At 49.6% G+C, this 20,784-nt stretch overlaps 1 protein-coding gene across 1 annotated transcript in view; it reads left to right on the top strand.

The window, feature by feature from the left end:
* Positions 1-20,784, top strand: part of IL17RD (interleukin 17 receptor D) — a 219,243-nt gene that overhangs the window by 136,455 nt on the left and 62,004 nt on the right. Inside the window, exons 2-3 of the mRNA XM_085624665.1 lie at positions 3,828-3,885; positions 5,087-5,212. Coding sequence (XP_085480791.1) covers positions 3,828-3,885; positions 5,087-5,212 — 184 coding nt within the window. The remainder of the gene's footprint in view (positions 1-3,827; positions 3,886-5,086; positions 5,213-20,784) is intronic.

Below are 20,784 nucleotides of genomic sequence, written 5' to 3'. Positions count from 1 at the left end.
CAAGAAAAGAGGCAAACCAATCCAGGGCCGAGTCCGTGAAGCCCACCTCCTCCAGCCGCTTCAGCAGGATCTGGTGAGACACCGTGTCGAACGCTACACTACGGTCTAATAGGATTTGTGCCGAGGTACAACCCTCGTCTAGTGCCCCCCTCAGATGTTCGGTCACAGCTAGGAGAGCAGACTCCGTGCTGTGACCAGAATGAAAACCATTCTGAGAAGGGTCCAGTATGCCGTTTTCCTCCAGATAACCCGTCAAGATAGAGTTGATATAGGCCTCCGATCTTGGAGACCCAGAGCAGAAGGGAGATGGGACGGAAACTCTCTGGTTTTGCTGCATCAAGATTAGGGTTTTTTTTTTAACAGAGGGACCACCCTGGCTTGCTTCCATGATCTGAGGACAACCGCCGTAGAAAGACGGGTGCGTCCATCATTACACTGTGACCCCCAGTGTCACCACGTTTGTGCACACATGCATCATAACACAGCAGCCATTATAGTTTTTTTTTGTTTGTATTTACTGTTCCAAGAGTAATAAATAAAACACGCCAAAAGGATGAAATAATTAGCTGCGATGGGAGAAGAGTAAGGAAGGACCTTAGTGGGTGGGTGTTTAAGATGTAAGAAATGGCAAAATATAGACAGGAACTCAAGTGGAACAGCGAGAGGAGAGCAATATAGCGAGCATGAGGGGTGCAGGACAAGAGGGTTGGGAGAAACAAAAAACTAACTGCAAGGGGCCCGGAGGAGCAACATGGGGAGTATTTAAATGTGGAAACAGCGCACAGGGGAGAGAGCACTTAAAGCTGCACAGAATGCTCTAAGAAAGTTGTTTCGTGAATGTAAGCAGTGGAAGGATACAAAGCGTCCAATTAAAAGGATGGTTTAAAAATCTATGCTTCATTGGAGGGCCGAATTAAAGAAAGAGAAAGCAGTTGAATAAAAATAAACCACATAAAATTGACATGAAAGCCAATCGCTGGTAAGCCCACTGTAAGTTTTTGAGAATTGTCCACAATAGGTCTGTCTGTAGGCGATACCTAAAAATGCCAAAAAAGAAAGAAAAAAAAAACACTGACCAAGGCAAAATAAGGGAATCTATTTAAATATACAGTGCAGCATTTCAACGATGAGGGTAGGAACAGGATATCGTTAAGGGGGGAATTACAAATGACTCCTTAGGTCCTTGCTTGGAAAGTTGGTATAATGCACTGCTTTTATATAGTGATTACGATTTTATCGAAGTGTAGATCAGGTACTGAATGGAACTTTGCCAAGCTGAAGACATCACAGGTGGACGTGACCTCAGCCTGGTAAAGTGCCTCAAGGATTTTCCCCACACTGATGACCTCAGACCTGGGCCTGTCACTTTTAAGCCCTAAAGTGCCACGGGTCAAGTGTATCACTGATGCCTCGTTACAGGAGGGGCGGGGGGGGGGGGGGGTTGGGTTGGGTCAACTGTCTCACTGACCCCATCCCACTCTGTGACGAGTGAGTGAGTGACTGGAGCCTCCTCTCATAGGCAGCTAAGGAGAAGGTGTCAGTCCCCATGCTTTTGGAACCACTGAGGCTTCCCTCCCGAGAAGCTGCAAGTGGGTTTTGTTATTGCTTGGTGCCTACGTCTGTATGAATGCATGTGTATTTGTGAGTGCATGATTTGAATGGGGGCGGTGTGAGTGTATGTCCGTGTGTGTGTGGCCCGAACGCCCCCCCCCCCCCTAATTACGAGCAGCCACTGGTCATGGACCGACTGAATTTCATTTCCACTTTTTATGCAGAATTTTTGTGAGTGAAACACTGAAAATTTCAGTGAATAGAAATACAAGCGTGCTGTTTTGTGTAGTTAGTTTGATTCTCTTAAACGGATCTGCAGGCCTCCATTATATATTATTATATATTATATACTTGTGATTTGATAAAGAACTCACTGTCACAGATCTAACATTTCATTGTAAATCATGCAGCTGTAGTTCTGCCTGTTTACTTATAATTTTGACTAGCACACAAACTCAGTGCTGGAAAATTATATGTTAACCTGAAACCTAGAAATTACAAAAGCTTTCCCACATCAGAATGTGGCCCTCACTCCAGCAAATCAGCTAGTGCCTTTGAAGTGCACTTCATGTTTCCCCTCAAGGGTGGCATTGTGAATCTCGTAGTTCGTGCAACCTGTATAATAACAGCTGGTTATAGAATAGACACGTTTGATCAATGTTGCACCCCTGTTAGCTTCAGTAATTTGAAATGTTTGTTTTTTCTACAATACAAAAAAATCAATTCCATATGTTTGCATATTAATGTAGTATTTCTATAGCACAAACCTAGTCAACCTAGACAACAGAGCACTGTACTGGGTCAAAGACCATCAGCGTCAAGGGGTGATAAGAATGGTAGCTGGTTTGTGGAAAATGCTATTTTGATGCATTGTTTTTAGGTCGAGCCTGGGCAGCGCATGCGCAGCTCAGCGAGGCATGCCGTATTGAAGTAGGGACTTGAAACTCCGCCCATATTTTTCATTGGCTTTTGTCATTGTCCACTGTAAACTGTGGCTGTTCATTGGTCAAAAGGTTTATTAGTCACACTTTAGTACCGCCTTGTCACATTTTGTAGCCTCCCATGGCGACACCCCCTGTTACGTGTGTTACCCGGGAGGCTTTAATTACAGCCTCCAAGCACAATTTCGTTTTAATGGTTTTAAAATGGGTGCTGTTGCAGGCAGGACACGCTCTCTCGCAACGCTTTATTATTATTTGTTTAACATAGCACGGCGCACCACGCTGATAGTGGCAGCCGTGCCTTTGCTTTATTTGCTGCGCTAAACGTTGTCGAATGATGTTTTTTCTTTTTTTTACTATTGCATTCTTTTTTTTTTTTTATTGCCCCTTACGCACTTACACTTTAATGGCCCCTTACCGTAAACGAGCTGAGTCTAAGGAAAGGGGTGCGCCACATCCTTTTTTTTGTAAAAGTGCCCCATATCGTGCTTTCACTTTAATGGCAGCCATGCCCCTTTCTTTAAACATGGCTCGTCTAAAGAAAGGGGCGCGGTCAACGTTAAAGTGAAAGCGCCGCATGGGCGTGTTTTACGAACGTAAATGCGACACCTATTGTATTGCAAATGAGTTTTAAAGAGGTGTCTTCATCTATTTCTTACTTTCGAAGAGCATTGGGGCAGTATGTGTACACCGGACAACGACACTTAAACCATTTCTTGAGTGGTTTCGCTAGAGAACTAATGCAGAATTTTGGGGTGTGGCCCTGTGCCTGGTTTTAGTGGAAGGCACACATTTTTGATTCGCTCACAAGTAACAATTGAGAATATTTGTATTTTGTGTATTATCATCTGGTCAGTCATGTATTTTAGAATTTGTTAGCAACAGCCCGCGAAAGGGTTAAACTAATGCATCATTTGTGTGGTTAGTGCAGGGCTTTAAGTGGGATGGAAAAAGTGTGTGTGCGTGGGGGGGCCTTTAAAAAGGGTGAGGCCTTTGTAATTTAGTGTGCCACCTGATTGGTATTTTGGTGCAAGATTAAGTAAAACATGTAAAATGTAACCCGGAACTAAATTGCTGATATGGATTACCTTAACTTTGTTTACGTTAGTTGTTCAGAAATGTGTATGTTATTTCCAGTGAAGATAAGGACATGAATATAAGGCTCAATAGGGACTCCTTTAAATGTCTGTTTTTAATTACTAACTGGTCTGAGACCCGGAGGGACCCAGAACACTCAAAGCCCTGGGTTAGCGCATGTTGTTACATGATATCTGCTGTTTCTCTGCCTGGCATATAACTGGAATGTTTGGAGTAATGAGTGTTTTCCTCCAACAGGGGGTGCCATTTTTCAGCAAGAACAATGATCTGCCAAACATCACATTTAAATATGACAGTAAGTCTTTTAATATTCCATTTATTTTTAATGATGATCCGATGTAATAATCGTCCAACAACGGGTGCGCCTTCGTCTGTGTTTGGTTCACAGCTAAATTAGCCAGGCAACCCCAAGCTACAATTGCGGCTCTGTTGGGACGAGTTTCTTCAGAGTTCTCGATGAATGCATTTCTGATGAGTTAAAAACGACCCACGTAGGGGTTGTGTTCTGCATGTTGCTGTTTTTTTTTTTTTTTTTTGTTTTTAGGTTCGTATTTATTCGAACTTTTTGTCAATGCTTTGTTTGGATTTACATGCGTTATTGCAGTGCTCGGAGTAGTTAGGAGGCATGGGGAAAAAATTTTTGAGCCAAAAGTTGATTTGCATTCACAGGAATGTTTGATCGTTCCCTGCATTATGGTGTCGTATAATTTTCTCCATGGAAAGGCCAAGTAAACGGAAACAAAAAATGCAGCGAAAATTCAAGTGTGCATGTTTATTTTGCCCGTCCATGCTACTGCCAGTTGCTCAAAGTGTATGTGTTCTTTTACATCACTATATATTCACGAAATTTAATCGCAAGCATAGCACATGCGTAATAAATAGTGAACTCGTTGCCATTGGAGGTCGGAAAAAGACCACAAGGCCTGTCATGTACATTTATTTGTAGACCTGATATGGGGAACCTCACACTTTAAATTCCTCACAACCCTGACAGACCTGCTTGTCTGAGGAATGGCCATTGCCATGAACCCCCACATGCCTTACTAACACTCCCAAATATGGACAGGGCTCTATCCAGTGATGCAAGCCTTGGTTATGGGTTGGTTGCTGTGCTTTATATCGCACTGATAAAATCCAATCCCACAGTGAGTGAAATGTATGGGGTGCGATAAACGGCAAGTTTTCTCCTTACAATTGGGAAATACTATAAATATTTAAATGGTTCCTCTACTAGATTCTGTATGTCCCGCTATTTACTGGGCTCTCTAGATTTCGGTGTGTTTGAACTGAGGGTTTGGATATAATCACATTTGACAATTTCCAAGTGTGAAAAACTTCACACAACTAGTAGTTTCAATGTCTGGGCAAAGGGGTTTTTGTTCAGGAACTCCAAAAACTGTATCTACTACAGAGGGTGGCAGTCATGAAACCACGTTGAGCTGAGTATTGATGGTATTTGGGATTTGTTTGTCATTTTGTTTATTTTAATGTTTCAGACTGCACACCATATCTTAATTCTGCTGGAAAGAATTTGATTGCTGATGTTCTGAATATAACAATCGCTCAATATTCCTGTAATGACCAGGTGGCAGTGACCATACTGTGGACAGCCAATACAATTGGTAAGTAATAAAGTAAACCTATAAGATAAGTTCCTCATACTTTATAATTGTGTGTGGCTGCTTGTGGTCTTGAGGTTGAGCGTCTAGCATTTACTGATTTAAATGGAAAGATGGTGAATATGTGTTTGGGCTTAAAATACTCTGTTATACAAGCGCTTGTGGTGCCATCCAGTTGGTGAAGCCTTAGTTAATCAATGTTGCGGGTGAGAAATTGCATGAGTATTTCTTTATTGCTTATGAAAGGATCGTACTTTTTCCTGTGACATCTAGGGGTTATGTGGAGTGTTATTTTTTTTTGATAAACAAATTTTTATTGTGTTTTGCGGCATAAAAGACAGTATCAAGAGTAAGATACAGCAGTGCATTGAACAAGGCATCAGTAACTGCATTTGGATAAGCATCAATAAACCATTGCAAAGACCCTCCCACCCTCCCCCATCCTCCGTCCCCACCCCCTGCGCCCCCACCCTTCAAATCATGCCCCCCAGCCACTTCCCCCATATCTTGCGGAATTTTTTGGGGCAGCCTCGCGCAGCATACAACGACCGCTCCTGGGCCGCACACCAGTCCACCCCTCTACTCCAGGTAGCCACTCTGGGTGGGTCCGGTTGTGACCATACTGCCGCTATGTCTCTCTTAGCCACCATAAGGGCAGTGGTGAGGAAGTACTTTTCGTTACGGGATCCGTCGATCCCATCCATGATGCCCAGCAGGGCCATTCTAGGCTCATGGGGAACCTCCCAACCCAAGACCTCCGCTAGCTCAGTTTCAATCGCTGCCCAGTAATCGTGTAGACGGGAACAAGACCACACCATGTGGAAAAAATCTGCCGGAGCCACCCCACAACGGGTGCAGGAGGCGTCCACACGGAGACCCGCCCGGTACAGGCGGTCTGGGGTCAGATAGGCGGTGTGTAGGTAGTAGATTTGGATGAGCCGCAGCCTAGCGGAGGTGGTAAGCGACCGAGGGCCCATAAGGGCGTCCCTCCAGTCCGCCTCGTCCAGGGGTCCCACCCAGGCCTCCCATCGCTGTTTGAGCCCGCTCCAGTCCACCGGGGAATTGTTAATCAGGGATTTGTAAATGCGGGATATACCCCCCTTTCCCAGATACCCCAGCATCACCTGAGCTTCAGGTGGGCTATGGGGAGGCAGTCTGGAGTCTAAAGGGACGTGAGCCCGGACCGCGTGGCGCAGTTGAAGGTAGCGGTAGAATTGGGAGGGCCGCAGCGAGAAGCGGGTCTGAAGCTCTTGGAAGGAACACATGCGGCTCCCACGCCATAAATCGCCCAGACAGGAGATACCAAGAAGATCCCACTGCCGACAGCCCGCCAATCCCACCACCTCCCGCAGCCAGGTCCCGTGCCAAAGCGGAGTGAGTTGTGTGGACGTCCCCGACCATCTAGTGTGCCGCGCGCCACGCGAGGAAAGGAGCCCGCACGACGTCGGGGAGTGATAGGGGGACCGTTGTGCCATAGAGCATGTTTTGGATGGAGGAGAACCCAAGGCCTTGCACCTCGAGGCGATAAGCCGGGTCGCCCCAGCCTCCCGAGAACCAGTCATGGATCACCAGTAACTGGGTGGCCAGGTAATAAAGATATAGATTGGTCATGCTCAGACCGCCATCATAGGAGGGGACCCTGCATCGATCCAAGGCCAGCCGAGGCCTACCGCCGCCCCAAAGGAATTTGGTCACCATTTTATCCAGGTCTCGGAACCACGGGCGCGGAAAAGGGCATGGAGTATTTTGTAGTATGTAAAGAAATTTGGGGAGGATCATCATCTTGTATAGAGCGACTCTCCCTAGCGGATTCAATGGGAGGGACTGCCACCGGAGCATGTCTGACCTGGTTTTGTTGACTACCGGAGCCACATTAAGGGCCCAGCATAGTTCCGGAAGGAGGGTGACCCAAATCCCCAGGTATTTAAAGGAGAGTCTCCGGAGGGGGATGTCCGACTGCCAGTCGAAACATTCCCGCGACGGGTGTAGCGGGACTAGGACGGATTTTTTGGGGTTCAGGTGAAGACCCGACGCTTGGCCAAATCGATGGAGGATCCGACGGACCCGGGGTCCCGAGGTCGCTGGGTCCGAGAGATAGAGGAGGACGTCGTCCGCGTATAGGGCGATCTTGTCGGGGGCCACATCCGGCCATTCCCATCCTCGAAGAACAGGATCCGCGCGAATCAGCACCGCCAGGGGTTCCATCGCCAGAGCGAAAAGGAGGGGCGAGAGCGGACAACCCTGGCGCGTCCCCCGGCCTATGGGAAATGGGCGTGAAAGTGCCCCATTGACCAACACACGGGCCCGCGGGCGCGCATAGAGGACCATTACCATGGCTCGGAACCGGGGACCGAAGCCCATACGCTCCAGGACCTCACCCAAGTACGCCCATCCCACGGAATCAAAGGCTTTTTCAAAGTCGACCAAGAGGAGGGCCAGATAGGGGGAGAGGCGGCCGCGGTGCGCCATCGCGAGGTGGAGGCGCCGTAGACAGTGTCTGGTCCCCCGCTCCGGCATAAAGCCACATTGGTCCGGATGGACCAGGGAGGCGAGCGATGGGCGTAACCGTTGTGCCAGGACCGTGGCATAGATTTTGAGTTCTGTGTTAATAAGGGATATCGGCCGGTAGTCGGAACAGGACCGCGAGGGAGGCTGTGTCTTGGGGAGTGCAACTATGGTTGCTGTATCCGTTTCGGGCCGGAACGAGCCCGTCTCCACCACGGCCGCAAAGAGGTCTCGAAGCCTCGGGGCCAGTGTCTCACGGTAGTGAGCGTAATATTCCTGGGGGAATCCGTCAGGTCCCGGGGTCTTCCCGGGTGCCAGGCGGCCGATCGCTTCTTCAATCTCCTGTAGCTCGATCGGCGAATCCAGGGTCTCAGAAATCTCAGGCTGCAGCCGCGCTAGTGTCGCCCCGTTTGTTCCCAGTAACTCATTCAGGGAGAGCGTGGACGGTCGGAGACGGTACAGCCGGGAGTAGTAGTCAGCGAATGCCTGGGCTATCGCCACTGAGACCGTGTGGACTCCACCCGCAGGGTCCGCGATGGCTGGAATAATCCTGCCCGCCCGGGGATAGGTCGCCAGGCGGTGGAGAAGAGTGCCGTTTTTGTCTCCCCAACCGTACACCCGGGCCACCGAGGAGCGCCATAGGATCTTCGCCGCTTCCAGGGAGTGCAGGCGAATCTCTTCCCGCAGGAAGGCCAAGCGACGAGACCGTGCGGCATCGGCTAAGTTTCCCAGACTACGCTCCAGTTCTAAGGCCTGGGCCTCACAGTCCGCGAGCTTCTGGGATTGAGCCCGTCGTTGACGTTGCAGGTGCCCTTTAGCGGCGCCCCGAACAGTCGCCTTGCCAGCCTCCCAGAGGACGGCGGGGGAGACGACAGAGCCCTCATTATGAGAGTAGTAGTCGACTATCTCGCCCCCGACCGCCCTCCGAAAAGCCTTGTCGTGAAGGAACCAAGCGTTCAGACGCCATATCGGACGGGCAGAGAGGGGGGGGGGACCGAGAGCGAGGAGCACCGGCGAGTGGTCCGAAAGGCCCCTCGGAAGAATGCGTGCGTCCCGCACCCCCACGCAGTCGGTAGAGGGCACAAAGATGAGGTCGATCCGGGCGTGGGAGTGATGGGCCGCCGACGTGTGGGTGTATTGGCGCTCCTGCGGGTGCCAGATCCTCCAGACATCGCAGAGGCCCTGGGATTCCGCCCAAGAGGAGAGTTGTTTTGCGCGGGCGACGCGGGTCGAAGAGACCGGACCCGTCGAGTCCATATGGGGCGAGTAGACAGCGTTAAAGTCCCCGCCGAGTATCAGGGCCCCTGCAGGAAGTGTCGGGAGGATATCCGCTGCGTGGGAAAGGGCTGACGGCAGGAGGGACGGCGCTGCGTAGAGGGACATCAGGGTAAGGGGTCGGCCCTCCAGAGTGCCACACACTACCAGTAGCATACCCTGGGGGTCCAAAAGCACCCGAGTCAGGACAAAGGGAAAAGACTTGCGAAGCAATATGGCCACCCCCCGGGATCCCCGAGCAAAACCTGAGTGCCATACCCTGTCATAACCGTAACGGCCAAGGAAGGGGCAGTTGTTACCCAACAAGTGAGTCTCCTGGAGGAGGAGTACATCGATCTCTGCCCGTTGTGCATATTTGAGGACCGCCATGCGTTTGAAACGGTCCAGGAGGCCATTGACGTTCCAGGAAAGTATGCGCATGGCGGCCCTAGGGACAGGTGGGTCAGCCATAGTCAAGGACAGAAGAATGGGCCAGTGGAGGCGCGTCCGAGTAGGTTCCCAGAGAGGAGGGACAGCGGAGCGCCGGGTGAGAGAGCGGAATAGACAGTACATGATACCTTAGCACAACAGATAAGGGGGAGTCACCCCCCACCAACAAATTCTCCCCAACGAGGAAGAAGCAACCCCAAACCAACCCCAACCCCCCACCCCCCGCCCTATACTTCAAAAACGGAAGCATCTGTCGCCCGAACCAAATGGAAGAACCACCAAACTAAAACGCTTGGGCTTGAGCGCTAGTGGACCCCTGATACATCAAAAGTGAAGCCTGATTTACCTGCCCTGGCCTAGAGCAACACTGACAGCGGGAGGTTCCACCCCCGCCCAAACATTTCCCACCCCCCCCACCCCAAAGGTAAGCAAAGAAAGTCAGATGGTAGGGCTGCGAGAGAGGTCCGAAGTGTCCGCCAATTCAACCGGGTGGGTTGCAGGGCCTGTAAGCCGAGGTGACGCGGCCCGCCGCCCATCCGCCACGGGACTGGTGTGCGCGGCTGAGGAGGCCGATGAGGTTCTCGATCTCTGGCTTGGCCGGCCCCCAGAGCGCGTGGTGATCGCCTCCCCCGTTGTGCGCTCCCGGGGCAATGTCCGATGCCGCCGACGGGTCTTCGATGTCCGGGGTCTCCCCCGTCTCCCCCGTGGACCCAGAGGCGATCCGCGCCCAGAATGCTGCAAGGGGTGCTCCTCCGCCAACCAGGTCCAGGCCGCCCGCGGTGTATCGAAGAAGAGAGTCTTTTGCTGGAAGATGACCCGGAGGCGGGCTGGGAATTGGAGCTGGTATTGGAGTCCCAGGGAGCGCAGTTTTTGTTTCACTTCAATGTAGGAGCGGCGCAGCTCCTGGACTTCGCGGGTGTAGTCCGGGAAGACCATGATTTTGTGGTTCTGATAGTGGAGGGCATCCCTGCGCCGGGCTTCACGGAGAATGGCATCTCGGTCACGGAAGTTCAAGAGCTTTAGGATGAATGGCCGGGGTGGAGCCCCTAGGGGCCTGGGGGCCAGGGAGCGGTGGGCTCTCTCCACCACGAACGAAGCCGACAGGCTGTCCGCCGGCATCCAGGATCGGAACCAGCGCTCCATGAAATCGTCCGCCCGGCCCGATTCAACTCCCTCCGGGAAACCCACCAAGCGCAGGTTGCTGCGTCGGGCGCGATTTTCCGCATCCTCGACCCGGCGGTGCAACTCCTTAGAGTGGGTGGTCAACTCCCGAACCTGGTCTTGCAGATGGCGGATGTCGTCCTCGGCCGTGGATATCCGGGACTCGGCTTCCGAAATGCGGGCAGTGGCGTTCCTCAGATCTTGCCGGAGAAGAGCAACGTCCACTTTGACCTCACCCACCATGCCCTCGAGCGAGGCGCGGGACGAGTTGATGGCCTGCAGGATGGCAGCCAGGTCTGCAGCAGGGGCCGGGGCCTGTTCGCCCGTGGGGCCGGGCCCCTTGTCGGAGGTTGTGAATTTGTCCATCCTGGTTTGGGTGGCCCCGGACACCGGCTTGGCGGCTCTGTCCTTACCCATTTCTGGGCCGTCCGTCAGCGAAGGAGGGCAACTAGCCGGTGACACGCCCGTGGGACGGCAACGGGCAGCCGGGCCGCCGCGGGACCAACAGGAGGCCCGTCCGGGAGGACCACCGGCCGGGAACGGCTTGGGAGCACCAGCCTCAGCGGTCAAGCCCCGCCGGGCATCTCAGCAAAGCGGGATCCAGCAATGTAGGTCTCAGTTCCAGGCCCCCGGCCGTCGCTCGGGGGCCCCCCAGCCGGCCGTCGCAGGGCCGCAACTTCCGGCGCAGCCCAGGTCTCCAAGGGAACAATTAGCCGGGTCTCCCCTCAGTGCCCAGGAGGGGCAAAGTGTCACTCGTCAGGGTCCGCAGCCGGGAGTCCAAGCGATGGAGGGGGAGGGGGGGACAGCACATACACCCCCTCCGGCCGCCGGTATGCGGCCCGAATCCGCGAGGGCCCCCCCGCACCCGGAGTCCGCAGCCGGTCTGGGGTCGATGGAGCCGGTTCCGCGCCGCCACCAGGAGGAGAGGGGAGGGAGAAGGGGGGGGAGCCAGGGGCCCGGGCCCCCCCGGCCGCCGACACACGGCCCGATGGGGGGGGGCTCCCCCGGACAGCCAACCCCGCAGTTGCCCCGATGCAGCGGTCGCGGCCAGCCCCACTCACCGCCTGATTCGCCGCTCTGCGTCACGCGGGGGGGTCCGATCCAGCACCCCCGGGGCTCCGGATGGCGTCAGCAAAGCAGGGCAGCACCGGGCCAGTGTCAGCAGCACCCGCGGCAGCCCCGCGGCCACCGCGTCCCTCAGCCAGCAGTTTCAGGCCTGCTCCCCTCGTGGGCGCCGCGGGCTAAATTTCTTCAGCGTGGCCGCGCCGCGGTTCCACAGCCGCCACTGCACGCCGTCGGTCTGGCTCCGCGACGGTTAGGGAGGCTCCCAGAGCCCGCAGCGCCCCAAGATTCGGTGCGGGGCGGCAGGGCAGCTTCACGGACCCCCGCACTCCGAGGGAGCCGGCCAGGGCAGTCCAGGAAAGGAGGAAGCCGGATTTGCGGGGACCGATGCCGGGAGCCTTAGTGAAAGGCGGCCATGCCGGTCAGGCGCCACCTAGCGCTCCCCGTGGAGTGTTATTTTTATTTTATTTTTTAGTTGCTTAGGAAGATTTGCAGGGACCACAGTTTCCCACAAAGAACGCACTGGTGGTGGTGACTGCCACACTGTGGATGTCTTTTCTGTAAGTGTAGTTCGCTTTGTTGCAACCTTATAACTTCCAAATCTTTGGGGAGTAAACCATGTAAAGCTCAGGTAAACTCCTGTTTTCTAATTTTTTAGGTCTCGCCTAGCGAACGCAGCGCATGCGCTGCTTCGCCTGGGCAAGACTATTGTTGTGGGTTTGGTGCAGGGAGACAAAACGTGCGCGCCTGGACAGGCGGTGTGCACGCGCATGGGGTCTCCTCTCTGTTTCACACGCTCCCACCGTGCGCTTGATTTAGCTTTCAGTACATGTGCGGCCCGCATTGCGGCTCCTTTCTGGCTCACACGCTCCCATTGCGCGCTTGATTTAGCTTTTAGTTACTGTTTCTCTGCCCTGCACTGAGTTCTGCCACCTAATTTTATGTTTTTGCCTCGCCGTGCCTTTCATCTGCCCCGCACTCTGTGCTTACAGTTATTGTCATATTTTTGACTACTTGTGCCTGTCCCTTTGCCCCGCACTCTGTCCTAACACTTATTATTATGTTCAAAACTCGCCGTGCTTAACCCTCTGCCCCGCGCTCTGTCCTAACTTTTATCCTAATGTTCAAAACTCGCCCGCACTCTCTCCTGCCACCTATGCTCATCTTATTGCCTTACCGTAACTTTTACTTTGCCCCGGGCTCTGTCCTGTCACCTATACTTGTACTGTTTGCAACACTTTTTATCCCCATTTCTCGGCTGAACGGCCCCTCCCCGTTTAACGTCTTGGTTATAGGAAACGTGCTGCTGACTGTTGCAGCTGCGTGTACGTGTTTTTTTATTGTTTTTTTTTTTAGCTTCGGTTCACTCCCTTTTGAAGCTGTCCTACACGGTGTTTTCGCAGGGGTAAAGGGAGGTGAGCCGATAGTACCGTGGTGGGGGCTGCGTGTACGTGAATTTTTGTTTTAGCTTCGGTTCCCTCCCGTTTAAAGCTGTCTTACATGGTGCTTTTGCAGGGGTAAAGGGAGGTGAGCCAATAGTACCTTGGAGGGGGGATGTGGGGGGCGGGTCGCAGTAGATGGTGCCTTTGAAAGGGGACAGCCTGGCTGCCCTTTGAGAGGGGAGGGAGGAGAGATGGTGGTTGAAGTGCCTTAAGTTATCAACATACACGAGGACTGCACCTGCGTGCACAGGCATAATGTGTGCTCTCGTAGACGAAGATAATTACATTCGTGGTGTTTTTTCTTTTTTTTGGGGGGCATTCTCTTCAGGGACCGTCCAACGTAAAATGTGCCAAGCTCCCGTTCACTAATGCCACATCCCCCCCCCCCCCCTCCCCCCACCCCACATCCACCGGCAATACTGTTCTAGAATGTCCCTTTCTGTGTCTCTGGTCCCAGTTGTAATTCCTCATTCATTCATAGTCCTCTCAAAAGTGCTGCTAGCTGCTTCTCTGGTCCGCATAGTCATTTCTCATTCGAAGTCAGTCCTCTAGACAGTGCTACTAGCTGTTTCTCTGTTCCCAGTGGTAATTCCACATTTGTTGTCCTCTACACAGTGCTGCAGCTGCTTTTCTGGTCCCAATGTAATTCCTCATTCTTAGTCCTCTAGGCTGTGCTGCATCTGCTTCTCTGGTCCCGTGGGTAATTCCTCATTCTTAGTCCTCTAGGCTGTGCTGCATCTGCTTCTCTGGTCCCGTGGGTAATTCTTCATTCTTAGTCCTTTAGACAGTGCTCCAGCTGCTTCTCTGGTCCTGTCGCTAACTCCGCATTCTAAGTTCTGTACACTGTGCTGCAGCTGCTTCTCTGGTCCCAGTTGTAATTTCTCCTCCTTAGTCCTCTAGACAGTGCTGCAGCTCCTTCTCTAGTCCTAGTGGTAATTCCTCATTCTTTCTCCTCTAGGTAGTGCTGCAGCTGCTTCTCTGATCTCGCCGGTAATTCCTCATTCTAAGCCCTGTAGACAGTGCTCCAGCTGCGTCTCTGGTCACTGTGGTAATTTCTCATTCTTAGTCCTCTAGGCAGTGCTGCTAGCTGCTTCTCTGGACACCATCAGTAATTTCTCATTCTAAGTCCTCTAGACCAGTGCTGCAGCTGTGTCTCAGTTTCCAGTTGTAATTCCTCATTCTTAGTCCTCTAGACAGTGCTGCAGCTATGTCTCTGTTCATAAATCCACTACACTCCAAACCGAAACATATAGATAACATCGTAATTTACAATCCCAATAGCTCTAACAAATGTGAGACCTGTTGCATTGCAAATGCTTGTCCTCTTGCTTTTGCCCGAGCAAGGATTTTTGTATCTCAAACGGGTATAATTCTCAAATAACCCCCGCCATTGGTCATGTAGACCTTTTATTAGTCAACAAGGCAAGGGGATAAGGATCTATCATTTACATTAGTTACTATAACAATGAAGACCAATGGGGACTTCACAGAAATCAACAAGGACATTTAGATGGAGTTTAAAGGGATTTATTTAACAAATTAGTTCAAATCAGAGTATTAGTTTATTAAGTATTCAAAATTCAGTAATCATTATTACAAATTCAAATAATCAAGCAATCGATATTTCAAAATAAGGTAACTAGTACATTGGTAAGAATTACAAATACAATGCAGAATATGCAGCAAGTGTGTTCCATAAAGGAAATTTCCTAGTCTAACTTAAGGAAAATTGGGCTTAAATGGCATTTTATTTTAAGCAAAGTAGGATCAGGTGTCTGCTTCAGAAAACCAAATGAAGGTTTCTGATGAGAGAATAGGAATGCATAGGCATGAAGCCTTAGCACTGAAGCAGTGGAGATTAGCAGAGACTGAAAGGGTCGGTTCAGTTTGATTACATCATCTCTAAGATCTGCCTCCTAAGTTGAACAGCAAGGACTCCTCTCTAGTCTAAGGAACACATGCTAATAAAATTCAACAAAACTCTAGTTGCAACATTGCATCTCATCCCTACTTTCAGTAACTAATCATTCTACTCCAAAGGCTGGGAACAGGTAAGCTCCCCTGTTCCCCATGTCTTTACGGTGGGCCATACAGAACTATGCCCTTGGTTTGTTACTTTGAACAGAATCTTATAGATCAGATAACTCTTCCCACGAGGCGCGCTGCCTGCTATCTTCTCTCCTCCTGGTGTGAACCTCTTTATCTGTACCTGATATATAACAAATGCCTATTCGCTAGCTAACAAACGTCTTCTGGAAAATGACATCATCTGCAGTGGTAAGAAACAGAGAAACATCTCTTCCAAAACAACTATTTAAATGCTTCAACAGGCCTCTTTCTCTAAACGTGAAAGTTACCATTTAATATGACATCAACATTTAAGCTAACCTAGTTTTTTACAATAGGTTAATTCGAGTGTTTGCTTATGTCCAAGTGTAATTACATTATACAAATTTTGTGTTAAACGTTTGTATGTTATTCGCCATTGAAGTCAGCATTTTACTGTTAATTTTGTTTAACTAGAAAAATGCGGAATTTCTTTCTATCTCGTTCCAAAGTTTGGGAAATGTATGCATTTGTGTTCTGGGGTATAGAAAGAACTGAAGGGTTTGGTTGTTTTAGGTACTGTATTGCCTCCAGGCTACCACCACTGTAAAAAGCCTCAGTTGAGAATTCCTTATCCCACTGTGCAGCATCGTTAATGCTTCTGTTGCACAGGGCATTTTCCCGTGTGCGCTCAAAACTGAATAAATGCTTCTTCTGCTCAAATTCTAAACCAAGATGACTTAAACAACTACTCGTCAATCACACACCTATCCTTCCTTGGAAAAACGACCAAGCAAGGCTTTCAATAAGACTGTACAGGGCTCGAAAAATCATACAATTGTTACAAGACCTACAGGTCTAGTAACTTAAAAAATCTACTCGACCTAACTGTAATGCTCTGAAAGCTAAACAAATGTGACAAGTTAACAAGATTTAAAGGCATTTTTATTGCTAATTCCTTTTGTGAGCAATAACGATGCCTTTAAATCATGCTATCTTGTCACATTTGCTCTGCTTTCCAGAGAAAGAGGTCAAAAGTCAGTTTGTCTTCCTACTTCCCAGAAAGGGCAGGTAGGACCTAAAAATAGCTTGTCTTAATTCAATCTGGCTCACAAATGCCAGTGGATTTTTCGAGCCCTGCTGTTGCGTTGTGATGTCATCTATACAAATTGTGGATTTTACCCTTCTTTTGAAAAATAATAGTGACACATTCATTTTGATCAGACCTGCTGGATGTCTTGTCTTCTCTCATTGAAGTCACTGACCTAAATTTGTAGCCCTTTGAATGATCCAGACCCAAGTGACAACCTGTGTACTTGCAAGCATTCTAAAGAAATATCCTCCGAACAAAACTCCTCCCTCTCTAAAAGAAGCCTCTAGAAGACCTCTTAGCCAACCATTGGTATCTAGATCCTCCAGTACGTCGATTTCAATTTAACTTTAGGTCTCCTCAGCTGCTGATATTGGCCTAGTCATACCGCTGCATCCTCACTTGGGCCCGGTTGTCGTGCACCCAGCTCAAATTGAACTCTTGACAAAGCCTAGATTCATACTCCTAGCCATCAGCTCTAAACCAGCCCAGAATCAGGGCTGGTCTTTCGAGATAAGCATGAATGAATTCTCTTCCCTGCACTAACTGAACCCAAACCAAACTTCCCTAGATATCTTTATAGACCGAAACCTTGTCAAGACCCTCATGGCGAAGAAAATACCAAAATATCTAGAATTAACTCCAGCTAGTATGAAAATTCTAACCATGCCTCCCTCAGAATCGGTGTCTCAAACAGTTTACCTCTCCCTCTTGCTTGGCAGCAGGTGGAAGCGTATAGACCAGCAAAGATCTGTGCACCGACATTACGGCACAAGGATGGAGACAGTACTTTGGATTTTAACAGATGTATCTATTTTTTTTAAATGTTAGGAGCCATATCAGTAATTCTTGTGAAATTGTCCTAGGTTAAATACTGGAGTCCTTCCATCACATTAAAAATATCAGTTCTTAACAGTAGCAGGTTGGTTCAATTTTTCCTATTGGAGGGCACGCATGATACATTTTTTTCCGCTTTGAATTTAATCATGTAGCCACACACCCAGGTCCTTTGATTTTTGTCATTTTGATGTCCCGGTTGTGGATAGCATGCTTACCTCTTTGGTAGTGAGTACAGTGTTTGTGGTGGTCATGCATTATTAATATTTTTAATCCCTCAACTGCCTTGCTTTCTTATTGTGATTTTCCTGTTCATTTCTTTCTCTGTTAATCATGGTGCAGTCATGTCTCTTGTCCTGCCATAGTGCTATTACAGCACCCAATCCTCCACCCCAATCCATGACCTGCATATTTTTGTGATCTCGCTTTCTGTTGCAGACACCATTGCATACTATACTATAAAAAATACTTAAAATGGTAATTGGGTCACCTCCTTGCTCATGGTTAGGTGACCTTTTTGTTTATCTCATTTCCCTGCTCCTTATTTAATGGCCTTGCATGCATTCCTTTCCCAAAGTTTCTGATTCACTGTTGTATTATGTTTTTGTTTCACTCATACCTCTCCATAGTAGTGTATCTTCTCTGTCTTCCTTCTTGTCCTCCCTGACCCCACTCTCTCGTTCTTCCCACTGCAAAGGCTGATCTGATGATGGCTGGTGACTCCTATTCCCACTCTCCCCTCACTTAATTTTTTTACAAATAATATTGTGCAGGTGCATAGAGCTACCTGGCTGATATTTTCTATCTCTTTGTGCGACATCCCATGAAGGCTTTGTTAATTTACCTTTAGAAAATGGCCGTAGGTCAATTTGAAATGATAAATGAATCTTGGAAAGGCAAATATATAATAACATATATATATATATATATATATATATCTCTTCTCCAAAGCCTAGATGCTTGAACATTGTGAATGGTATAGGCAAAAATCCAAGATGGCAGATAGCATAATGGCGCACATGCACAGAAGCCCTTTCAAGCATTCCTAGATGGCTGACTGTGCATACGCATTCATACTAACATACCTTTTGGCTATTTTTATTTCTTTTTTATTTCTTTTTATTAAACATAAAGAATCAACGTTACACAGTACAGCATGAAGTACGAATAGCAAATATAAATAGAGAGGTTAATATGCAATCAAGTTACGAATCATTACTCATAAATGATTACATCATTGACGGTGACGGAGGGTCATCTTGTGTGGGAACGCTTGAGGGAGTACAGATATTACCACGATAAACATTCCAATCATTCCAGATGGAGGACCATTTCCGGGGGCATCCCCGTGCCACATAAACTGTCTTTTCCCTAAACATGCACCAATCCATGTCTGTCTTCCAGGCCTCCACTTTGGGCAGGTGCGCTGCTCCCCACAGTTGTGCAGTATTTCTCTTCGCAATCATTAAGCCTAGTGTCACCCAGAGCACACGCTTGATGTTAAGGTCTGGGGGGTCCCACACATTCAGGAGGCACCTCTTCACTTCGGGGCCAATGGTGATTGTGAGAACTTCACTAAGGACCTTGTGTATTTTGCGCCAGTAGTGCTGAATCTGCTCACATTCCCACAGGATATGCATGAAAGTTCCTTCCTGGCCACACTGTCTCCTGCAACCCTCATTCTCCGACCCTGCTCATACGCACCAGAGACGGCCCCGTTATGTGTACACTGTGCAGGATCTTTAGTTGAACAAGCCGCAATCTGGCTTAGATGGCTACCTCCTGGTGAGAGGCTACTGCCTCTTGTCAGTCCTCATCATCCAATACCCCTCCATATCATTCCCATTTTTCTCTCGTGCACTGGAGAGGGTCAATAGAGTTATTAATCCGTTTTTATAAGTCAACGAAATGGCTTTCATTGGCAGGCATCCGTCCAGCAGTTGGTCTTCAAGGGGTGAGGCTTCCGGAGGGATGACACCCTTCGGCAGTTGCGACTGCAGGGCATGGTGCACCTGACGGTATCGGAAATGTTTCGAGTTTGCCGGGTCGTATTCTTGTTGTAAGGTAGAAAATGTTTTAACTTCCCCCTTCACCCATAGGTCCCCTATTTTCGAGATCCCAATGAGGTCCCATTTATTAAACCCCTTTGACTGCCATAAGTTACCCAGGGCTTCGGAATCCCAAAAGGGGGTCGCTAGGTTGAGTTTTTGGTCCCATCCCAAGCTTCTGGTCGCGGCATGCCATATTTGAACCGCATGCTTAGTCAGCCCTGTCAGGGAGAGTCGTCGAGGGTTAGAGTACAGTGCTCTGTTGTAGTTCCCTCCCGGCAGCAGCCATTTGTCCATGGCGTAGCCTGGGTCATCAGTGCACCGGTAGGTACCTTGGTTGATGGCCGCAAGATGTTCTGCCCAATAATATTTTTTGATGTCTGGATGGCCGATTCCTCCGTCATACCAGCTGAGGTTGAGTTTCGCTTGTTTCTATACCGGGTGTTCCGTTCCACAACAGAGCTCTCTGCTGAATCTCGATTTCCCTAAAGTATCTCGCGGGGACCAAGTCGGGAGAATTTTGCAATGCATATAAAAAAGCGGGGCAGGGACATCATTTTAAAGAGAACTGCCCTGCCCAGCAATGAGAGCGGGAGTGCTTTTCAGCTTCTTATCTCATTTTTTCCTGACGTTGCAGGGGAGGGCGCAGGTTGCGGTCATACTGGCGCTTAGGGTCTGCTGTAATGAATATCTCTAGATACTTAAAGCACACTGTGGTGGGTTGCATTGGGCAACCCCTTGGTAAGGCAGGTGGGGGTCCCTTAAGGACATACAGCATAGACTTACTCCAGTGAATCGAATAGCCGGAGTACCTGGCAAAAATGTCCAACATACTTTATAAGTGACGATTTTGGGGAGGCCCGGAAAAGGAGGATGTCATCCACATTCATTGAACTGCGGTCATCCCAGGTTTCTGACCAGCGCAGTCCTCATATCACCGGATCCTTGCGAATCCAGGATGCCAATGGTTCCAGCGCCAGAGCAAACAGGAGGGAGGACAGAGGGCAGCCCTGGCGAGTTCCCCGACCTAATCAAAATATTTCAGTCTTTTTGTTATTGACTACAACTTGGGCTAGGGGTTCAGAGTAAAGGAGCTTGATCCATTGGACGAACTTAGGCCCAAACCCCATCTTAGCGAGGACTGCGAAAAGGTACGGCCATTCAACAGTGTCAAATGCCTTTGTGGCATCCAGTGAAACTATTGTAGCCGCTTCCTGGATCGTTGCCAACCTTCCCATAACTCCATGCACTCTGCGTAAATTTAATGCGTTGGTACGCTGGGGCATGAAGCCCGACCGATCTGGGTACATTAACCCACTGATTACTTTGACAAGTCGATTGGCCAAGAGCTTGGCCAGTAGCTTAGGTTCTACGTTCAATAGAGGGATTGGTCTGTATGAGGTGCAGTCCGTTTTGGGCTTCCCCTCCTTATATATTGTAACCAGTGTTGCAATTCTTAGGTCTCGCCGAAGCACCCCCAGCGTCTTACTCTATCCGTACATGGCTCGCAAATACAGGGCAAGTTTGTCTGGCCTGAGTTTGTACAGTTCGTCGGTAGACCGTTGGGTCCCAGGGCCTTACCAGAACGGAGGCTTCTAATTGCCAAGGCTATTTCATCATTACTGAAGTCGTCCTCCAACAGCTTTAGGTAGTCGGTCGAGAGGGTTGGAAGGGTTATGT

The sequence above is a fragment of the Triturus cristatus genome, chromosome 9 (assembly GCF_964204655.1).
Source record: "Triturus cristatus chromosome 9, aTriCri1.1, whole genome shotgun sequence".
In the NCBI taxonomy this organism is placed as follows: Eukaryota; Metazoa; Chordata; class Amphibia; order Caudata; family Salamandridae; genus Triturus; species Triturus cristatus.
This window is presented reverse-complemented; position numbering and strand designations above follow the sequence as displayed.